At 43.2% G+C, this 22,846-nt stretch overlaps 1 protein-coding gene across 3 annotated transcripts in view; it reads left to right on the top strand.

Annotated features, from left to right (window-relative positions):
• LOC142763566 (polyamine deacetylase HDAC10-like) overlaps positions 1-22,620 on the top strand; it is a 45,620-nt gene extending 23,000 nt beyond the window's left edge. For 2 of the 3 annotated variants that reach the window (XM_075865147.1, XM_075865146.1), the window contains 8 exons: positions 990-1,049; positions 5,974-6,063; positions 12,719-12,822; positions 13,442-13,509; positions 16,572-16,612; positions 17,761-17,886; positions 19,271-19,399; positions 21,150-22,620. In XM_075865147.1, the coding sequence (XP_075721262.1) occupies positions 990-1,049; positions 5,974-6,063; positions 12,719-12,822; positions 13,442-13,509; positions 16,572-16,612; positions 17,761-17,886; positions 19,271-19,399; positions 21,150-21,191 (660 nt within the window). In that variant the 3' untranslated portion in view covers positions 21,192-22,620. The remainder of the gene's footprint in view (positions 1-989; positions 1,050-5,973; positions 6,064-12,718; positions 12,823-13,441; positions 13,510-16,571; positions 16,613-17,760; positions 17,887-19,270; positions 19,400-21,149) is intronic. The other variant, XM_075865148.1, reaches the window with a different exon arrangement.
• The last annotated feature ends 226 nt before the right edge of the window (positions 22,621-22,846 follow it).

A 22,846-nucleotide genomic window follows, 5' to 3' on the forward strand; every position in this document is an offset into this window, starting at 1 on the left:
GATGAGAACATTTTGCTCCTCTGTGTTTCGTCTTTTCACTGCAGCTCATCGTCTAATGTAATTAATTGTTTATGCAGTTAAACTATAGCAGAGTTTTTCTTTTTTTTCTCGAGAATTCGTAACAATCACATCGTTCTTAATAGCAAAAACCAAGAAACCGTTGCTCCATACAGCAAGATTCATTGATTGATATGTGGGGTTTAACGTCCCAAAACCACCATATGATTATGAGATACGCCGTAGTGAAGGGCTCCGGAAATTTCGACCACCCGGGGTTCTTTAACATGCACCCAAATCTGAGTCCACAAGCCTACAACATTTCCGCCTCCATCGGAAATGCAGCCGCCGCAGCCGGAATTCGATCCCGCGACCTGCGGGTCAGCAGCCGAGTACCTTAGCCACTAGACCATACAGCAAGCGGAAATGATCATAAAGAGAGAGAGATGGGGGAATGAAAGAAATGCGGAGAGGTTAAGCAGGGCTCAGCCCGATAGGCTACCTTGCGCTGGGGAGGGTACGTTGTCGAGTTTATAATGTTTATGGATGAAATATTCACGTAAGGGGCGAAATATCCATATAAGCTATTCACGTCGGTTCTGTAAGTAAATGGCGCTGCTGCAGATTGGAACTAAAGATTGACACGATTCTTAAAACAACTCTCCCACAAGGAACAAAAATGAGAAAGTGGTAATGGCTGTACTAAAACTGTTTTGCCGATGACTATGCTTTTACTGGCCTCAATACTTCAGTCGTAATCATGTACCTCAAAAAATGGTACGGTCATGCATTTCAACTGCACCATATTGAGTTAACAGGATTACTGACGCACTAAGATTATAGCAGCTTGCAGAAGGAAAAATAACGCACCTCAGCTACCGAGTGGCCTATGAGTGGGAACGAAATCATTTCAGAGGGCGGTAGGCTTAATTTTCGCTCGTCACCATGCAGTGCGAGGGACTGCTTACAAATCATTCACGTTTTCGTCCCAGTTTGACCCGGAGTTGGTGATCGTATCTGCTGGATTCGACTCTGCAAAAGGAGACATTCTGGTGAGTTGTTTTTGCCCTTATTTCCAGATTCCTGCTAACAAACATTTGAAAAGAATTGTGCTATACGAGTTTAATATGAACATAAATGACAGGTCAGCATGTTACCAGGTGGAAAGGCAGAGAAAGAAGAGTATGAAGGAAACCAGGACGTCTTAAGGGCTATCTGCTTCATTTCACGCAGCAAATAATCACGTGAAATTGAAAGGAAAATTAAAAAAAAAAACGTGAGCAGATCGAGTGCAAACTATATACCGACTGTTTTATGACTGCACGGTGTCCCTTACGTAGGCCATCTGAACAGAACTTCGCAGGCGCACACAAACACGCCTATTGCTAACGCACCTTATCCACGAAAAAAGATATTTCTGCACCGTAAAACGATATGGAGACCTCACTTACACATCTATTACCTTTAGTTTTGATCACAAAAGCTTCGAAAACATTCCCGAGCACACGTGTTCTCGCTACGTCCCAGTATCTCATTCTGCTGAAATTGTGCCTCAAATCCTCAGGCTGTGCAGTGAGGGGGACAATCAGCCATTTCATTATTTTTGAGAGACAGCTGGCGTTCCCGCGTGTAGTCGTACACGCGGCGGCCTGTCTGCCGCACATAAGATTGGCTGCAGGAGATCGGAACCTCGTAAACGACTCCCACGTCGCATTGCTCCACGGCTTCTTGCCACAAAAACTGGCGCCTCTTCTCCCCCACTCCCGCATGAAATTCTGCAGCACAACCACGAGAGCTGTTTTTAGGTACAGATAACACCATGCTGACTTCGTGGTGGTTTGCAACCTTCTTCCGGTTGTCTGTCATCTAGTGTAAATATGGTCACACTGGCGGCTTTCTTCTCTCAGATCGAATAGATCAGTCTGCCAAAAAATAATGAAATGGGTAATTAGCCCACTCACTGGGCAGCCCCGTGGATGCGAGGCGCGATTTCAGCAGATTAAGATACTGGGACGCAGCGAGAACACGTGTGCTCGGGAAGTTTTCGAAGCTTCTGTGATCAAAAGTAAATGTAATAGCTGCGTAAGCTAGTTCTCTATATCATTGTACGGTGCAGATATGTGTTTTTTTTTAACGGATAAGGGGCGTAAGCACTTTGTATGTTTGTGTACGTCGGCGCAGTTCTGTTCGAAAGGCCTGTTTAAGTGACACCGTGTGGTCAATAAAGCGGTTGGTAGCTTGCACTCGATGTGTTCGTGTGTTTCCCATGCAGTGTCTATTTCAATTGAAGTTTCGTGTAGTTCTTTTTTTTTTCCTGCATAAGATGAAGGGATGGTCAGAATGAGAGTCAGTGGTTGGGTTGGTCCCTATTGCATGACAAAGTATTCCTGGCCATAGGATTTTAAACAGTGTTTTTTAGAGGAAACTGTGGTGGTGCTACTGTTCAGCCACCATAGGGATTATGAGTAGCTCATGGATTTGCTTAGTCTTTGTTATTACAGCTTTGAACACACTTGTGCCTTTCTTATTCTATTGTGTCCGTTTTTTATAGACGAATGACTAGTTGTGAACCTAATGATCAGTTTTGAATCGGTCAACTTAAAGGGGTCAAACTGGTGCAGTTTAAATGCTGTACTTTTGCTGAACTTTGTTTTGCAACAAACCGCTTGCCCGCCATAGGGAGCCACACGGAATCGAAAAACAAAAGAAAATGTTTGGGAACAAAAAAAAATCTATCCACTTCCCTCCATTTATGTTCTGACTACTGAAGCGCCATTAGTTGCCCAAGGACTCAAGCGTCAGTTTTCCATCCAGTGTCAAAGTATGGTCCTAGCAATGCCGCTTTGCCCAAGAGGTCCCATTGGTCCCACAACACCGACCGGACGAAGAGGAGTGGCATGCCATGACATGACCGACCGTGACACGTCATGTCAGGACTATAAATGTTCGCTAGTACTGGACAACGTTGGCTAAAAATCAGTGTTGCCAAGTACTGGCCAAATGTCGGCTACTTCTCAATTTGCATCTGTTGTCCCGCTGCTGAGCTTTAGTTCCCAGGTTCAATCAAAATCGAGGCAGTTGCCTACGAAAAAGCCCTCCTTATTGTGCTTGAGTCCAAGTGCAAGATGTTGTGGAAGTTAATTTGGAGCCCTAATCCATACGTATAGCATGCAAGGCAGCCCAATTGCAGCCAAGTAAACCACACTAAGATTACTTATCTGCAACTAAACTGCGGTTTGAAAAAGTTGGTGACCCTTAATTTTGTTATAGGGTGGACAGGTAGGCTATAGATGAAATGATTGTATATTTCTTAGGTAGCGCGAAAAACTACGAACACACTAAACGAAAGCACCAGGACAAAAAAATAAATAAAAGGTACTGGAGTTGCAAAAGACCCCCAAATAAGGAACCCACTCGAACATTGTGTATCGGAGCCATCTGTCGTTGTTTTTGGGTTTTGAAATGCACATACTTAATGCTTACTTGTGCGTGGCCTTGAGTCGTGCGTGTTTGACTGTTTTTTGGAGTAGTTTTCCTCGTTTTATTTATTTCTAGCGTTTGTACTACAAACATGAGCAGTGAGAAGGTGCTCAACCTGGCGTTCATTCCACCTAATGTGTTTCCTTGTTGTCTGTCCTGGTTCGAAAGTATGCTGCACTTTGATATACAACAGTGCGCAGAACCTGAGGCGAATAGAAATTGCACACGCACGCGCACAGCCAGTGCTCATCCTGTTGGTTCGCATGGGAGGCGCTTTTTTTTTTCTAAAATAGCCACATGCACTTTAAATGAAACTGAGAAAAATGCAATTTTTTTTCTACTTACAGTATGGTTGGGCCTGCTCGAACAACTTTTTGCCAGTATGTTCCTCTCTTTTAAATTCCACAAATATATATTGTGGCTAAAATTGACATGGCCAAATATTGTCATTATTGTAGAGTAATGTTTGTATTTGGCTCACACAGATTAAAACATTTCATTTGGACATGCATTATCTCGTGAAATAAGTGTAAAACGGTTCGAATGTGTGGTATAGCAATATTTAGCTATACAATTGACATCATACTTGTGCTTCCATTGCTGCCGTGCTTCGAAGCATGGCCGTAATGGTGATTACTAGACTTAAAAAGCGAGTGGTCCTTCCTCGCAAAATGGGCACTTTTCTAGACTGTAATCAGTGTTTTCTTGTTCCTATAGCATCAATTGAAGGCCTTGAAAAGTGTTCCAGTTAGTTTTATGACATGTAATTTCCGACCACTTCTTCTTTAGAGAAAATATATCTTTATTTCATTTGTATTTTATTTCAAATATACTATGTTAAAGTAAACTGATTGCAAGATAATGTTACGCTAAAGTCGAAAAGAATCACTAAGATGCAAAAAAAAAGAAAATCGGCAAGTCAGCCTCTTCCTCTTTACAATTGAGTTTTGTCATTAAGCATCAAGTTCTTCAGTAAGTACGAACTCACACTAGAAAACCTAATTGTGGGACGTACACACGTTAACAAAGCAACTAAGACACAAATGAAACATTTTGGGTGGGACCATGTTGGTTGTTTTGATCATGTTTGTTGACACAGTGCTGGTTTAAAATGTGGCTCACTTTATTTGAAACAGTTGGAGCAGTTGGCTCTTTTTTTTTATTAGAAACTGTTTTTTAGCTCTTCTTACAATAAAGTAGTGCATCATTTCGATTATAACTGTTCTAGGAATGGAAGATACTTAATTATGCTTTACGTTCCACTGAAATTTAGCCTAGTTTCGGTTTCTGCATTTGGCTGTTATAGAAAAAAAAAAGAAACGCTGGATATGCCCATTCCATGTTTGTAAATTGCGGTAGGTGCTGTCGACAGACATACTAAGGCACTTTTAGTGACGTCACGGCGTTGTGCTCGGAGGCACCTGTATGGCTGCTGTGCCAGTTGCCACGTGATCATAGAGGGTGGTGGCAGACTTTGGGCTGGGTGGAGCCCGCGCACCCTGACGTCGCAACAAGCTTCTCGGTATGTCGACGGCGCCTGCCACTGTTTACAAATACGGAATATGTCTGTATCTTTCCATAAGGAATCTTCTGCGCTCTCTTGTAAAACGTCAGACTGATACGCGCTGGCACGACTTAGGCACTGCGTTTGTGTGCCGTGTTGTCAGTGTCAAGTGCGAACGTTTGAAGATCGCGCGTCGAGCTTTGAATAACTTTTACAAGGCGGTCCTTGTTCACCCCGCACCAAAAGAGTATCACCGGCATGAACGGCCATGCGCCACCGAAATTGTGTAAATTCCACTACTTCATCACTGGTTCACTAAAAACGAAGGAGGCAGCAGTTAATCGAAGAAAATCGACGGCGCCGAGCCGAAGACCCCGAGTACTTACCGCGACAGAATACTGGCAACGACGGCTGTCCGAAGCGATGGATGACCGGCGCCCGTGTCGTGTACGTGGTTCGACTCGAACCTCTCGGCTCTAAGAAGCGACGTAGGAACAACCTGCATGACCTCGCAGAAACAACCTAGATTGTTCTTAGTCGTCCAGGTTCGGTTCTTCAAGGTTCTCGCGACTTAATACAAGCTTCTACAAGTTGTTGTTGTTTTTTCAGGCGAGAGTATCGCACCGAATATCAATGGAGTGGCCAGTGAAAGTGTGCAAAAGGAAGACTTGCCATAGCTTCTCCGTTCACCTTTATTTTCTATTGTGTTACGTCTGATAAATCTTCATTCTCTCATGGTAAAAAAAATCTACAATGGAAGAACGTGACGGCAGCGCCTTACCAATTATAGCCACATCGAAACGAAAGCGCGTTATTAATGAAACGTTTCAATCCCACATATCAAAAAAGGCAACAAGCGGAAGCTCAAAGAATTAGCTACAAAAAAAGCCTATAGCTCGGATGCGGCAATAACCTGATAAAAGACTAACTACATATTTTCCGCGTCGCGGCTCATTTCAGCAAACTGAACACGTACACTGGCGTTGTTGCAGGGTGACTGTTGTGTCACGCCCGCCGGCTACCAACACTTGACCTCACTCCTGAAGAACCTGGCACACGGCAGGGTGATCATCCAGTTGGAGGTAAGGACGCGCCCCCGGTGCAACACTGCGGACGCTGCAGTGTTGTGGCGTTGTTGCGCACGGGCACGTAGGCACCTGCTGCGTCGTTGTCCTCGTCCCCGTGTCACCTTGTCTTCGGAGATGCCTTTGACTGATATTCAACGAGTGCCTGATTTCGGCCCTGTCTCTTTTGGGGGCTGCCCCCGATCAGGCTAGACGGCCTTGAGCTTTCCTCGGAAGTTAGTGCTACCTTTTTTCTTCTCCTTTTTTTTTTGTAGCAACAAGAAGGGGTCATGACCGATGTCAACAAGGTCTGCACTCTCACAGTTTCGTAAGATAATACGCACCACTCGTTCTGCAATCTCTTACATCTTTGGGATGAGTTGGCGCATTCTAGATTTTTATCTAGGTCAGATGCCCACATAGGTCGTATTAAATTTCCTTCTATTTATTTAATAATTATTAGCAGCAAACAAACCATCTATTTATAGCTACTTAAGTGAATAATAGTTATCTCTACATTCACTTTAAACACAAACGTACACACAGACGCACGCACGCGCACAACCAAGTAAAAAGTGCTGTTTGCCGCGGTAGCACAGCGGTCACGGTACTCGGTCGTTGAGCCGAAGGTCGTGGGTTCGACCCCGGTTTCGACGGAGGCGCAATGCTGAAGGCCAGTGTATCCCATGCAATGGCAGTGCACGCCAACGGACACCAGAGGGGGCGAACTTTCCGGAGCCCTCCACTACGGCGTGCCTCAGAATCACACCGTAATTCTGGCACACGAAACCCCAGATGTTGTTTTCAAGTAAAAAAAATGATCATCTAAATGCTTCCCATACACACACAAAAATTACGAAGTAGCCCTAACGAACATCACATGAACGGAAAGTTCGTCCGAAATATAGCTTCAGAGAGAAAAAGTGCTGTATATGTGTTCGGTCTGGAAGAATATACCGTAAAAATCGAAATAGTTTCCACTCGGACGTGGGCTGCTTGACATATAGACTTTCATAAGGTTAGAGTGCAATCTTCATTATTAATTCTCACAAAACATGGTGCCAAGTTAATCACGAGCTGCTCGCTAATTTTGCTACGCGGCTTGAGAACTAAAAGACGCGAGCCACTTGTTTTGTCGCAGGCCTAGCTGCTAACATTGAACTCACGGAGCAAACAAAGCCTGTGGTCGTAAAGCGTTTTCGATATACCTACAAAGCGAAATCACATACACCGCTCCCCCCCCCCCCCGCAAAAAAAGCAACAAAAGACGCTTCATTACTGTTACAAGAAGGTGCTCGCGTGGTAACGAAGCATTGAAAAATTAAAAAAAAAAGAATATAGGTTTTATTTATAGGCACATAGTGTACATGAACGCCCTTTGTTGCTCAACTCATGCATGCAGGTAACGCACAGCTTGTTGCTAGGAGCTTTGTTTATCGAAGCGGGCTCTGTATCGAGTGCCGAGGGCGCTTGCGCGGCATACGATGTTTAACCGAGGAAACAACGGAGACATCAATTTAGACGCCTCACAACGAAAAAGAAAATTGAAATATAGAAAAAAAAACGAGAAGTCAAACCGCGATCCGAGCTCCAGTTTTATTTCGCCCAGAGTTGAGCTTAAAGTCATATCGATCGCTGCGTCGGCGTTGTCTGCAGAGAAAGCCGAGCGCCTAATGACACGGCCGACAGGCAGCTAGTTTCGCGCGGCCGGAATTTTGATCAACGTTCGCAGCCGGCATTCCGCCCGTGCGTTGCGATGAGAAACAATAGCGTAAGTACAAGCAGTGGCGCCTTGTGGCTGCGCTCGGGAGTTTACTCTTCTAGCTAAGTAGTTTTGCTCTGTTAGCGTACACGTGCCTACTTTTTCGTTGCTGTGCTGGTGGAAAGAATTGCAATGTAGTTTCGGAAACGGCATTGCCATGGAGGCTCGTGGTAAGCGCTTCATGTGTGACGCTTGTCTGCTCCGACGTGTCGTAGTACTTTGGCATACATCGACAGGAATTGTAAAAGAGAAATTTCGTGCAATACCGAACGACAGAGAAAGAGAGAGAGAGAAGAAAATTTTGAAAAAAAAAGAAGCACGTAACAAAGCTAGTGCGCTCGCATATGAAATACAGAAGACTTACGCTATATTTAATCCACACCATAATGTTCCAGTGGGTGCCAAGCCACTGCGAAATTGTATAGAAACCGACATGGCTGATCGCATGGCACATGCAGCGCATCAGGAGAATAGTACATCACTGCATCCTCTACTGATGAGCGATGCACGATGTCTGATAAATAAGCTGAGCTGCCAATTGTTTATAAAAAACTGGTTCGAAAATGGTGCGAAACACTCCCAGTTAGTTAGCATTGATTCCGGTATAGAATTTAATATTTCGTTAAAGGTTATCCGATAGGTAGAAACAGTCATTCATAGGCTTCGACTTGGTACGGCCTACACGATGGCGTTCCTGTATAGAATAGGCAAAAGCTGGCAGTCCTACTTGCACATGTGGAGAAGCTCAAGAAGATGTTGAGCACATTATTCTACATTGTGAAACTTACGACAGACCTCCAAAAAAACTTTTACAAAAACTAATTTTTTTTAGATAAGCGACCTCCATCAATTGCAAAAATCTTGGGTCCATGGCCAAAAGGAAAGTTACAACGCATGAGTAAGAGCCTTCGCATCATCATGAACAGCACGAACAAAAATATATACTGCATGATAGCCTCTCAAAAGAGAAATAATCGCACAAGGGCCGACATATTCTCTTGACACCTTGCAGGCGGCCACCTCTATTCATTAGCAGGTGGCCGTAAGCTTTTGTTATGCCTGGTTAACCGGCTTCTTCTAGCCCACCAGGCTAGCATGGCCTCACACGGCTTTTCCCATTCCTTCTTTTCTTACCATTCATTTACACTCATGTGTCCGAGAAAGTCCGTTACCATGAATGTGGAGCGGCTTCTCGTAGATTCTGCATACGTCCTCCATAGCATAATCCTGTTCAACATTGCGCCAATAAGATACGAATCTGTTTACAGACATTTCAATTTTGAATACATGCGCACCCTCCTTGTCTGCAATGTAGCCAGATTTGCAAGTATTTCTTTTGAATATCCTCCGATGTCGTCGTCAATGCAGACCTTTCTGGCTAGAAAGCCCAGTTGGTTTGTATTTGGGTCTCATGTGAGCCACTTCAGTGCCTTCCCGTAGTTCGAGGCCTATACATGTGATCCAGCTCACATACATTTCGAGAATGAGCTTTCTCACTGAAGAGCTTTTACAGTACTTTCATGGCGGGAAAAGACAACCAGCCCTCATGGAAGTTTACGGCACGAAAACTGTGAACGACAAGTTCGATGGCGTTTTCTGTACAAGTACAGATAGCCAATAGCCATGGAGGGCTGATCACTCATTCTGGTGTATCTGGGTTGCCGGATCACACTGCTGCTGCAGTTATTTCTTTTCCGCTAACGTTTGTTGCGCCGCTGGTGCATGCATGGGTTCGTGGGTATTGAGCGCCATCTGTGTATCATACACGTGATGACATCTTCTGCGGACTTCTTGTGAAGCGAGTTCGCTCATTCTTGTCGTCCTACTTTGTTGCATGCTTGGTACATGTTCTTTTTTTTTTTTGGAATTTGGGTAGAACCTTTGGCATGATGTCAATGGTCACGCCCACGTTATAGCTTGATTTAACGATGACGCTGTAGCCGGGCACGGTCATTTTCGTGCTGCCGATTAAGTCCGTTTTGTGCGCTTCGACCGTATACCGGTTCACTTCATATACATAAGTGAAGCGTAATTACTCCTTAGTTGATGTTTTCTGTCACATACCCAGCGTTATCTCGATTTCTCTCCTAATCGTCATGTTGAGCTTCTCCATTTCGTCTTTGAAAACGCGAGGACATTTTCATGTGATCTGAACGAGAAGACTGAGCGTACACCCTTGCCTCTTTTTTGTGACACGACTAAGGAAAACTAAGTAAGCAAATAAATAAATAAATAAATAAATAAATAAATAAATAAATAAATAAATAAATAAATAAATAAATAAGACGCTTATAACCAAACAATTTTTCTTCTGTCTACTGTCTTTCGAACCTCCAGCGACACACGCTCTCAAGCCAAGCGTCTTGACCATTGAGCTTGCAAAAGGTACATGCATATACATCTGAACCATGTGAACGGGATGCACCTTCGTTACAACACAAATGTAGAAAGAGAACATTTCCTGCGAGGAATAAACGCCATATCCTGGACAATATCTAAACGTGTCAGGAAAATCCCGACATAGCGACAATCTGACGCCGGACGGGTGTTTCATGGGTCGTGGTAAAGAGCCTCCGGTAAGGCCGTCACAGACGCTGACAGACGCCAGGAAGAAGAAGAAATACGCCGTGACAGCAAAATGCGCCCGACAGCAACGTTCCGTGAAAGAACGTGATTATAAAAGACTCTACGCTCATTTTAAGTATTGCTCAGACAACTCCCCAAGAATAATCTGAATATACTTTCTGTTTTTTGTTTTTGTACTGCGCAGTTTTCTTAGGGACCACCCCGCCGTCTCATGTCTCACGTCGGTGTCATGCAGGTCCCACGTTTGATGAAAATAAGCTGATCAGGTTGCACGTTTGGAAAGCCAGCGCCAGCGATATGCTTGTACCTCTCCCCGAACCAGCAAAGCGACAGTGAAACGCCAGCGCCGATAATTCGCTCCGGGAGTCATGAGCACCAAACTCGGAGCAGCAAGGAGTATAAAAAAAAAAAACAGAAAATAAGTAACCAGAAAGCAAGCAAGATAATTACGAGAAAATAACAGAAAGAGAAATAAATTATAGTACCATCACATGAAATTAACAGAAAAAAAGCAGATGAATGCGAGTAGAGAACACAAAAGAACGTATATACACGATAAATACTCCATGAACACAAGATAAATGCGTGAATCAACGCTCCACGGTTTGTACACCACACTCTTTGGGTAGAACACGTCTTCGATTTTTTTTTTCAGAATTAAGTACGGAATATTACAAATGAACTGGTGGAACATGGAAGAGGCCTTTGTCCTGCAGTGGACGTAGTCAGGCTGATGATGATGATAATGATGATGATTACAAATGATACGGCTTGTGTAGCGAGTTTGTGCAATAAGCAGTGTCGTGCTCCTCGCTTCCGTACAGGGGTTTGCAAACCCTGGCAGTGAGATTTGTCACCTCGGTTGTAATCCAGGAAGCGTGTCAGCTCCTGACCCGTCTTTGTGCTTGCATGTGGAGACCGGGTATCCATATAGGCATTCCAGTTTTTTTACTTCAGAATTAATAAAGAACTAAACTTATTGATTGATGGACATACAAACGCCAGGTTTCAAGTTTTATTTTGATTTATGTGGCCAATCTTAACTGAGCCATGCGTATAGTGCTCATGTGCCATTACTTCTGCACAAGGCAACATACTTCAAGAAATACTTAATAATCTGAAGCAGTTGGTCACAAAACCTGTCTATCAGATCTGGCGCATGAGGTATATGAGTTCATATACTGAATAATTATTACTTGTAGCAGTGCCGCTTAATTTAACATTAGTGTACGTCATGACGCGGGTTGTACGTGGCGGCAAGGTTCAGACCAGGTGCACTTCCCCCATCACTTGTACTTCATGCTATGTTTCTGCTACAGAAAGCGTTATGTATTGCGTGCGGCTTATGCTCTGTTTGTTACATGCTAACAAGACTGCCTCCGGTTGTGTGGTTTTAAGGTTCATGAATTACGGCCAACTTCTTTGGCTAAACCGACACGTCTTCATTGATTTTGCGAAGCATGCGAGGTCTAATGTATACATGTTAGTGTTATAACTTTACGGTGTTTTTGTTCTATCACCAAATCCCATCCGAGTGAATTTGTCTTCATCCAATTAGATTCTATATAGCTGGGTATTCGCAGTAGGCGTTAACACATTCCTGAGCTAAAAGTTTCGCCATTGAAATTGTGAAATTATCATCTCACGAAAAAGAATCGAGATCTATACGGGTGAACGTGGACTTGCCTGACTACATCGGTGACAACGTCAGTGACTCCAATGAATGCAGCAGCGTCTGTATAGATGGCACAATCGGCATGTCTTTGTCACACGTCGAAGCGAGATGACATCATTATTTTTACTTAACTAATTAGCGTGTTGTGGAGAAGACGCCTGCGATGACTTTCGATCAAATGCGCCTTGTACTGGAGATTGCGCGTCGACCGGCTGAAGCATCACCATACGATACTACGTCTTTGTACTGTCCCTAAGTAGCCAAAGTCAAAATTTTTACGAATGTCAGAGGTATATACTCGGAGTGGCCGACTGCTCTAAAGGGAGAACACGGCGGAGCACGTACTTCAAGGATTGCGGCTACTTTGCCCTCGTTGAACAATTCACTGCGACTTCTTTTGTGGCCTAAAATTAGTGCTGCTCAGAAATGTCGCATTTAGAGTTATTTATTTATTTATTTATTTATTTATTTAGTTAGTTAGTTAGTTAATTAGTTAGTTAGTTAGTTAGTTAGTTAGGGATGGTAACGCTGAGTTCTTTGCGCTTATTGGTTCATCTTTTGTATTTGTCGTGAATAAAATGTCGTAATATTGCTTCGACCATCACCGGCAATACGTGTACTCTCAAGACTTGCTGATATCCCTCTAACAGGGCGGCTACAATGTGGACGCAGTGGCAGAGTCCCTGGCTGCCTGCATGGCGACGCTGATGGGCGATCCCTGTGGCTCTGTGACGAACATGCAGCCCTCCGCGAGGTTAGTGTTAAGCGTAAAAAGAATTAGGGCACCCTGTGCAGGAAGCGCAATGCTAAAGAGACAGTGGAGCTGATGGCCATGTGTGCACCGATCCCATTCACATGCACTGATCCCATTCAGTATGACCTACCCTTTCTTTTCCTCATGGGAGGCCACTTTTCGGCCCACTCACTCGAACGACCAGCTTTGGCTGGTAGACCATGCTTGCATAGAGATGCCTATCAAAGAGCTCCCGAAAGTCTGTGGGGGCGACAACACTTACTTATCGTACTAAATAATAATATATTCGTCAATTCATCCCTACAGATAGTGCATGTTAATAGAAAAGTTTTTCGTAAATAGACTAAAGAAAATTCGTTTGAACACGAAGTGTCACTGAAGTCAGCGTCCCGACGAGCGGTCTTCTCCTCGTGAAAGCTGCGTCTGCCAAGACAAGGATACAAGTTCACTTCTCGAAACGTCGGTCTAGAGACACGCTGTGTTCAAATGAATTTTCAACGCTTCAAGGTTCCATCTTTTTCTGCACTTTATTATTTGAATGAATAGACTAAGTAACATAGGAACACAGCATTATGCATAAACGTCAGGACTCAACCAATTTTTTTTTCTCTCTTTTCAGTGCCATGAACTCGATCTTGAGAGCTAAGGCTGCAGTGTCACCATACTGGAAGTGCCTTACTGAAGAACGTACGATTTTTTTTTTTGCTTTCAGTCAAATGAACAAACACACACACACACACTGCGCATACAAGAAGACATCGTTGCACTACTCTGGTTATGGGAACTCATTATCCATTTATAAGCTCCATCTCCTGCGTTCAAACTTGACTACTGTGATGGTATTGTTTAACTGGCGCTTGGGCAAATAATCTATTGAAAACTTCAAGTCAATCAAAAGCTTTTTGTCATGTTTCTACATGTGTACCAATGTTGCCTAGCGTCTCGCCATGACAGTTCTGACAGATTCAGTTTTTTTTCTCGACAGCTTCATCAATCTGCAAAAGCACCGTACTATTGCATTGACGTGTAACATATACTTTTTATCTTTTCTCATAGTTCGGTCGTTAGTTTGACACAGAAAATATTCAGCCTAAGAGAAAAGTAACGCTCATTGTAGTTTCCCCTACCCTTGATGCGACAATTGAAACACTTTTTATTGCTTTTCTATAGACATTATACGTTTTAAAATGTTTGAAACTGCAGTTTAAAGCAGCTAGACTTTGATGGGAAAGAAGCCGTTCTTTTTTAATATATCCATTGTTACATTTGACAGCTAGTCGGCTGATTCGACATCAAGGAATATGGACTTTAGCACGAATTCTTAAGCCCTCATGAGGGCTTAAGAATTCATTTAAAAATTCATTTAATTCAATTAAGTATGCATTGGCAAGTGGCCCGCTGCGTGTCGCGGGTAGCTTGTAACCTGCAGGTCAGTGTTTTCTGCTCTTGATTGGCGAAAACAAGAAGCGACTTGACATGAAGTGAAAGAAATGGACCTGGACAGTCTACGTAATGCATATATAAAATAGACTACCGGTATACAGCGAGAGCAACAGAATGGTTTGTCGAGGGAAAGGCAGAGAGCCACACGGAGTGATGAAATAGGAAAGGTCACAAGTGTGAAATAGAATCAGCTCTCACAGTATATGCGGTCAACTGGAGATCATTGGGCTAATGTAGGCCGTCCCAGCTAATTTTGGCTATCTGCGTTTATAACAACATTGTTTTGAGTAAATATCAAAAAAGTGACTGTCAAGAACTTATTGCTTCTTTTTTTATCTTGCGCAGCGCGATGCAATGATTATGCTGTACGCGTATGTATGAACAGAAACAAACCAAGGAAATCGAATTGCCCGAATTTTTATAATACAAACGCATACAATAGTTGTGATACCAAAAATAATAATTAGGAAGCATGTCCTAATTCTATGCGTGATGACCCGGCCGTTCGAGCAGATTGCGTTCACATGACTTTGTGGGTTAACGAGGAAGAACGACTGGGAAGACTGTTTAATTTAACATGCGTAAACGTATGACGTGCAGAAGGGCGAAGTGGCGAAGTGCTTGATTCGCTGTGGATGATGGCTTGAGGGCATCGTGAAGGTGGTCCTGCAACATATAATTTTGCCGTTCGCCACAGGCTATATGATCCCGCATTGCTGCAAATATGGGAATTGATTGATTGATATGTAGAATTTAACGTCAAAACCACCACCAGAGACGACGTAAGGAAGGGCTCCGGAAATTTCGACCACCTGGGGTTCTTTAACGTGCACCCAAATCTGAGCACGCGGGCCTACAACATTTTAGCCTCCATCGAAAATGCAGCCACCGCAGCCGGGATTCGATCCTGCGACTTGCGAGTAAGCAGCCGAGGACCTTAGTTACTAGACCACGGAGGTTGGGTGCAATTATGAGAAGGTTGTGCAACTTAAGTGTCTGGGAATAATTTTCGATGGACACAGGTCTTAGAACGCACATACTTACAAGTTATCTGGGACTATATTGTTACGAGAAGGAGACCGACTCGGAGGGGTATAGTCACAGATCACGCTTGTGTTCTTCCCCAATGTTAAGGAAGTCGGACACTGACAATATTAAGCATTTCGGGCATATTATCGCGGGTGCGTTTCGCGCTACCTAAGGCAGTGAAACTTCTCATCTATAAATCCTTGTTCTTATCTCACGCTAACCACTGTCGTCTACTCTGAGGTACGACAACGTTAACAATATCCGTGAATCGCGCGTCACACAGAAAAGGGCTGTTCGTGTCATTGCAAATGTTACTTATTGCCGCGACACCACTCCCATATTTCACGACGTGAGCCTACTAACTCTACCAAAATACTACCGCGCAATGGGGAAACGCTACCACGCAGGATTAAAAGGCGACTACTTTTTAGGAATCATCACCATACCAAACCACCGCTAAGTTGTTCAAACACCCGTTTCAATCAAAGATGTATAAGAAATAATTACGATCACTTGTATTTTTTTCCAGTGTCACCTTTTGAGTTTAATGTTTCCAATCTTTATGGTTTACTTGACTTGCGTAAACAGTTACTAAAATCTGCTTGCTGAAACCGTACATTTTCATAGCAATAAAAATGTTTTTTATGCCACCAAAGGGGAAGGTGTCCTAATCAAGCTCATTATAGGCTTATCGACTATGGCCCTGAGCATCCCGAATGTTGAAATGAAGTTTCAAAGTTTCAAAGTGACATAGTTCTGTCAGTGTATCAATGTCCGGGCAGGGGCGAGGGGGTCTAATCAAACAGGAAGGTTCCACTGTTAGGTCTCTAGAGTTGCCAAATGCAGTTAGCACTTTGAAACGAGTAATATGTTGAGTGCACGTACCCTAATACTTCACCCATTTTACAGCGGGGTGAAGCTAAAACACCGCTATGCGTCCCACCCATAGCAAAAACATTCTGGGCGTGAACACTAGTGGTCCTATACACAAAAGAACCATGGCGAAAAAGCATTCCAGGTGCGACAGCAGGGTTTAACGCTGGTCTTTGGTCCTGTACTGTAAGTGTACTGTACTGTACTGTACTGTAATACGTTCGGACATCTATAACACCAGTAAAGGAGTTACTCCTCGTGACAGCGTTGTGAGACGTTTAATAGATTTGCATCCGTACTTACAGCCGTGGTATTTTCTGATTCTCCGAGAATTCACCTTCTCTTGCAGGGTATATAAGGTTTGCTAGCGTCAACTAACTGCTCCTTTTATTTTCCTGCGACAGCTACGCCTATTGTTGTGGAGCCTGAATGTGACATTGAAACTGTAAGTTCAAAGTCGTTCACTACTTACTGCATGATTTTAACAAGTGAGGTATAACTCGCCAGTGATTTGCACGTAGAGCACAGTCACGCGGTAACACTGCCGTACAGATTCCAACCGGTGCACAAGCACAAAGCTTTGGAGACCGATTCAAATGTGTATCGATGAGTACCAGGAGCAAATCTAACCAAGTCAAATATAGAACACCCTTTTAAGAGTATTTGAATAAATAGCGCTCTAGAATTGACTATTTGGGGAGTGTTTCTGCTACACAACAATAATCATCATCTACTTGGAGTATACTTTCCTCGCGCTATCACCACGGCTACGGTAGTTCGTGGCCGCGAACGGCGCGTGCGTTATTAATGTCACATATGAATCCCGACTGGAATGTGGCCAGCGCTGGGTTTTCATGAAACGAAATGCGAGCAAGTAAAATTACGATTATTGTTTGAATGTAAACATTCGACAGAAGTCTGTCTGGTTGGGTATGAAACTGAGAGAGGATTTTAACTACAAGAAAAAAGTTTTTGGATGGAGTTTAAATCATCTCCCACGATTATTGTTGTGTATCGGAACTACTCTCCGAATACTCCATTTTTTTTCCTTTGAGTGTAGGTCTTTTGACGGGTGACATGGTGATTGTAAAACGGTCTCCATACTCTATAGTATTCATGACTTATCACGAAGAGGAAAATTATTATTGCATTTCACATTATCAAACGGTGCTCATCTAAATAAAAAATGAAGCTTTATCGACGAGTGCGAGGTTCTTTTGCCTAATGAGGACACTTCAGAGCTTATGCGGGCGCACAAGAAGATGGGGAGGAAGCAGGGGGTCACACTACATTCTGGTCGCATAGGCCTCAGTGGAAAGGGTTTGAGAAGAAAGGAGGGTGATGGCGGTGTGGTGAAACTTCACCCACTTCTCAGGGTTGATGTCGATAAATTCTCAAGATCGATACCGATACTAGTAGAGGGAAACAATATTGAACTTTGGCGACAATGATGGGCAAGGGCAGGATAGATAGGGGCGGAAATGTGAGCGATACCACAGCCTTGTAGTATAGTCAATACACCTGAATAAGTCATCTACGTGGCCATGTGTGTTAACCCTTAAGTTCTCTCAATAACGCGTGCATTGGTATCAGTGGCAGATCCCCGTCCTGAACTGTCCGCATGGGAACATGATCAGCAGCCTGCCGAGCCACGGTCTGAGTGCAAACCTGCGGAACCTGGACGATTTCAACAAGTGGATATGCCTCACGTGCTTTCAAGTGAGTTATAGGGCAGACGCTTCTTCAAGTAAGGCGAAGCGCAATTATAGCGGTAAAGAGTTCGTTTCGCCGAAATTTCGACGTTGGTGTCGATGGCGGTGTCGTTAGTTGTGACCAAAAAAAATTGAGATAGATGCGCATACATAATAATACAAAAATCTTCAGTCTGAGTGATGATCGAGCCCCAGCTTTCTTCGTGGTATTCTGCAACGGAGCCGCAATAGTGCTTGAAACTGCTTTTTAAAGACACGCTATATGAATGTTATGTAGCGGAAGGCGTTTCCTTGATGCACATAACATTGTATGGCAGAACTACGTACAATTGCACCAGGCGTCAGAAAAGTTTGAGTTGCGCAACGAATGGGTGGTTTAAAACAGCCCTCACTTTACCGAGCATGAAACTGCGAGGTGCACGTGGCACCACATGGACGATTAGTAGTACACTTCGCAAATTACCAAAAGGAAGACTTATGACGCAGTAGGCCGTTCACAACTGTATTTGCAGTACGTATAGGATAGTTTGAAACGATCAATGCTACGCGCACAAATGTTCTTTTCCTGGAGGCGTGGCTGATGCGCACGGGCCGCAGTTTCGCTTCCGCATTCCAGCCTTGAAAGCGATGCTTAAGCGCCCTCCATTTGTTGAGAAACAGTGGATGCGTTATTACCATAACAGTGTCGCAATTACATTATGGCAGGACAGAGCTAACTATGAGACAGGGAAAAGGCCCGTTGCGTCGGAACAGTCGTTACGGTGTTTGAGGGCTGACCCGAAGACCACAGGTTCGATCCGGGCGTAGTGGTCGCATTTCGAAAGAAGTTAAGTGCTAGTTGTCCTGTGCGACGAAGAAATGGTCCAAATTCCCGGAGCCCTCAGCTACGGTGTGCCTAATAACCATACGGTGGTTTGGGCACGTAAACCCCAAAATATTGTAAGGAGCGTGAAATGGGAGACAGTGCTGTGTCCCGTGTGCTTCGTAGATCACTCTGTTCTGCCGTAATGTTCATGAAGAAAACAGGCTTACCTCAGAACCCTTGTGATAATAATATGTTCCTGTTCCTGGGTGACGTATGGTCATTCTTATCGTCTGTTCTTTTTAAAAAAAAGAGTGGGGGAAACCACCCGTTGGCAGCAGAAAGCTACGCGAAAATACCCACAAATTTCTCAAAAAAGAAGGAATTCGTCATGGTCCGCGGCTTGAACCCGGGACAAACGCCTCTCCGAGGCGGTCGTTTTACCAGCTCAGCTTTAGGTGATACCCACAATTATTCAAGTTCCAAGACATGTCTTCTTTCGTTATATCCGAGCACACGGGTACATATAAATTGAGCTGCAATAACAATAGCGCATTATGAACTATAACTGGGACGTGCAATTTCACAGGTGCTGGAAGGCGAAATCAAAAGCGACGCCCTCGTGGATCATGCCGAAAAGAACCAGCATTTTCTCGTGGTCAATACGCACACGCTACACGTTCGCTGCCTGTCGTGCCGACAAGGTGTCATCCATGAGGTACGTGCTACCGAAATCGAGGTAATGTGAAGCCTTATCTTTCGATCGATGTACTAATACAAAGACACGAGAAATTATGCACTGACGTATACGTTAGAATCTTATAAGTGTGCTTGCTTGGGCTAGTTGGTAATTGATTGTTACATTCTTGCACACTGCTTAAAAGACTAACACTTCGTTCATGTTTGAAGTTTGAAGTTTATTTTATTTCTTTCTGATACAGAAAGAGGAGATGAAGGATCACTTGGGATGAAGGACTAGACGGTCGCAAGCGCAAACTTTCAACTGAGTTTATTGGACAGACACATGATGCTTTAACGTATTCTCGTTTCATGGTTACAAAAAAAAGTTTACAAAAATGAATCACAAGAAATTTTTATACAGTACAATTCATATGACTAGTCGTGCCGAGGGAACACGCACCTATCACACTTCTTGTATTACGGGTTGAGGTACATAATTTCTTTCTGCGTCGGTGCCAAAGAAACCATACTGGCGCAGTCATCTTACAGGTGGATAATCTTGAATGCCTCAATTATTTTGCACGTCATCTGATTAGTGTGCCTAGTTATCACCTTAGTTTTACAGTAATCTTGGAGGCCATGATTGAGGCCATGGAGTTTCTAAATATACACTAGAGGCAACTCTGGCGCTAGTGTCTATGGGAGCTGCGATGCATGGCTCTTCAGCGAGCATGGAAATGATGGGCAGTACACGGATATGTTTAATATGCGTACTTCTAACTCCGTCTGTGTTCGTGTGACTAGGCATTGTTTTCTCACAAAACAAAAATGAGCAAATGTTCAGCGGTTGCGCTTCACCATTCTCTATTTTTTTAGCCTTACCATATCAAATTGGGTCACAAAGGTCAAGAAGGTTCATTCTTTTCTTCTAAACACAACCGACACACAGCAATAAACGAAGCCAGAAGTGTGGTTCACCGCCAGAAAGTACGAAGACTGGGCGAACCCGAGTACTATCCAACATTCCCATGGTCGCTGAACGATCGCAACGCCAGAGTCCCCTTTAGTTGATATTAGGAAACTCTATGATCCAAGCAAAGCAAGCGCGTTGTCATATGAGTTGCAGAACTGTTGCTATGGATGGATGCTATAAGCCACGCCGACGCTTTGGGTAGGGTCGCCACCTGGCAGTGATTAAGGCGTTGACTAAATTGCACTTTTATTGGAAAGCCACCAAATTGTACGGATGCGAAGAAACAATGCGTTAAGTGAACTAATCGTGAATTCCATGGTGATAATACATTATTATACTTTTCCAAGAGTACTGTAAGAGGGAATTCATAAATATGAGAGGCGTGTTTTTAAAGCCTAAAAGTATGTGAAAGTGGCGCAGTGCAAAAAAAAAAAAAGTGACCGTGGCGATGTTGATAGTGTGCTCGGCAGCTGTTGTAGCTGACCGAGAGCTCATGGCTTTGACTCCTGTTGACGAATTTTTTTCTCGCGGAAGATATTTCTAGACGTCATTTCCGTGACAAAATAACGTCACTGAATTATTGGTGGACCCCGGCATAAAACTCTTTCGTGTGAAAATTAGGAACTTCAATGATACGGGAAGACGTCTGGCTGGCATAACTAGATTCATTAATGCATTCATTCCTATGGAGACAAGAAAGAATGCTTAGAAGAAAGTGTAGTTCGTGCTCTACAGGCTAAATTGTTATGCATTTACTCTAAGTGAATTAAGCACTTCCTCGGGTAAATTTGTTTTCCCTTTTCCTTCGTTTCAGGAATTCATTCCTATTCTGGCTCAACTCTACAAACAGGAGTAACTACCCCGGCAACAAGCTTCAAGCGTGCTTTGTTTTGTAACGTAAACGTATATCTGCAGCTGGCAACTATTGCTGCGTTTATTATGTAGGGGTATTCTAACCTCGTATGACAGATGCACTGAATGTGACGAGATGGTGGGAATTTTTCTTATTATTTCGTAACTGACTGCGCAATAAAAACACATCAATCAATCAATCAATCAATCAATCAATCAATCCTTAAATCAAGCAATCCATCAATCACTCAATCGATCAATTTCTTTATGATAGGAAGAATACATAAACTAAAAGCTCGGAAGTTTAACGAGGTCCCTAACCGGTTACAAGTTGGCAAAGCAGCAGGAGCGAAAAACAATCATGCATAAAGAATACCAAATAAACTTGCACGTTGGACAACATCGCATAAAGTGATACAAAATTTATGAAACAAAGCGCTTAAATTAGAAAGAGAATAGTTGAAATATATAATCATCAAGTGGCATAAACATGGAAAAGCAACAATCGATCAGAAGAATGGCCGAAATTCCGAGAAATGTATTATTCAGGCAAATAAGTGGGCTGGGCGAAGTGTTTAATGTGACAGTTTTGTTTAGATGAAAGATCAAAATCTTTGTGGTTTATACAGGTTAGTAGGGAAGGTAGCCTACAGAACAATGATCGTTCATTATAAAAAGTTCTAGGGGTGGGTACATTGCAAACTTCTTCGTGCCTGGTGGTTCGAACACTTGCGTTTAAGTTTAGCAAGACTAATTGTGGTGTTGGTGCCATGCTTAACACACTATTTATAGCACAACATCAGCCTGTAATAGTACAAAAAACTGGAAGAATTTCTTATTTTAGAAAAAGTTTTGTAGAGGACAGATACTGTACAGCAGCCACATGTCGTATGGCTCTTTTCACTAGTAAGTACAACTTGCGCAGACTTGTCACTTCGGTAGCGCACCGCGCTATGCTACAGTACTGTAAGAAAGATAATACCAGTGCATTGTATATCATAATTTTCTACTTAGTAGGAACAATAGATCGCGTGCATGCAAGGACACCAATGGCTGATGACATTATAGAGTGTAGGCTATCGACCTGTACATTCCACGTAAGGTGCCGTGAAAAATATACTCCAAGGATACTAACAGAATCAACCATATCTAACTGATGAGAGCCCAGAAATGAATCGATCTTATTTGTCAAGGTTCTTCCTTTAGGCATATGTAAAATAACGTATTTCTGAAGTGTTTAGTTTTCATAAGTTTGCTGAAGTCCACGAATCTACGGCAGACAGTGTTTCATTAGCCATCACCTGTATCTCAGTTTTGAAGCTCCCTGTAATAAAAACTGTTGTGTCATTGGCCTAAGAGACAAATGTTGCGTTTTCTGAACAGTGTATACAATGTAATTTACGTAAATAAAAAATAAACGTGGTCATAAAATACTTCCTTGTGGCACACCGTCAACGAACGGCTTCCTTGAAGATAGTAGATTGTTGGCATTTGCGAATTATGTCCTGTCGAAAAAATAGAATTTTAAAAGAGTATGCGCTGTTCCATGCACATCACACTTTTTTGATTTGCTGAAAAGGATGGAATAATCAATTAAGTCAAATGACTGAAAAATCGACGTATGTACCCAATCCCTTTTTTCTTACGACTAATTGCATC

Source organism: Rhipicephalus microplus, chromosome 1, assembly GCF_043290135.1.
Source record: "Rhipicephalus microplus isolate Deutch F79 chromosome 1, USDA_Rmic, whole genome shotgun sequence".
In the NCBI taxonomy this organism is placed as follows: domain Eukaryota; kingdom Metazoa; phylum Arthropoda; class Arachnida; order Ixodida; family Ixodidae; genus Rhipicephalus; species Rhipicephalus microplus.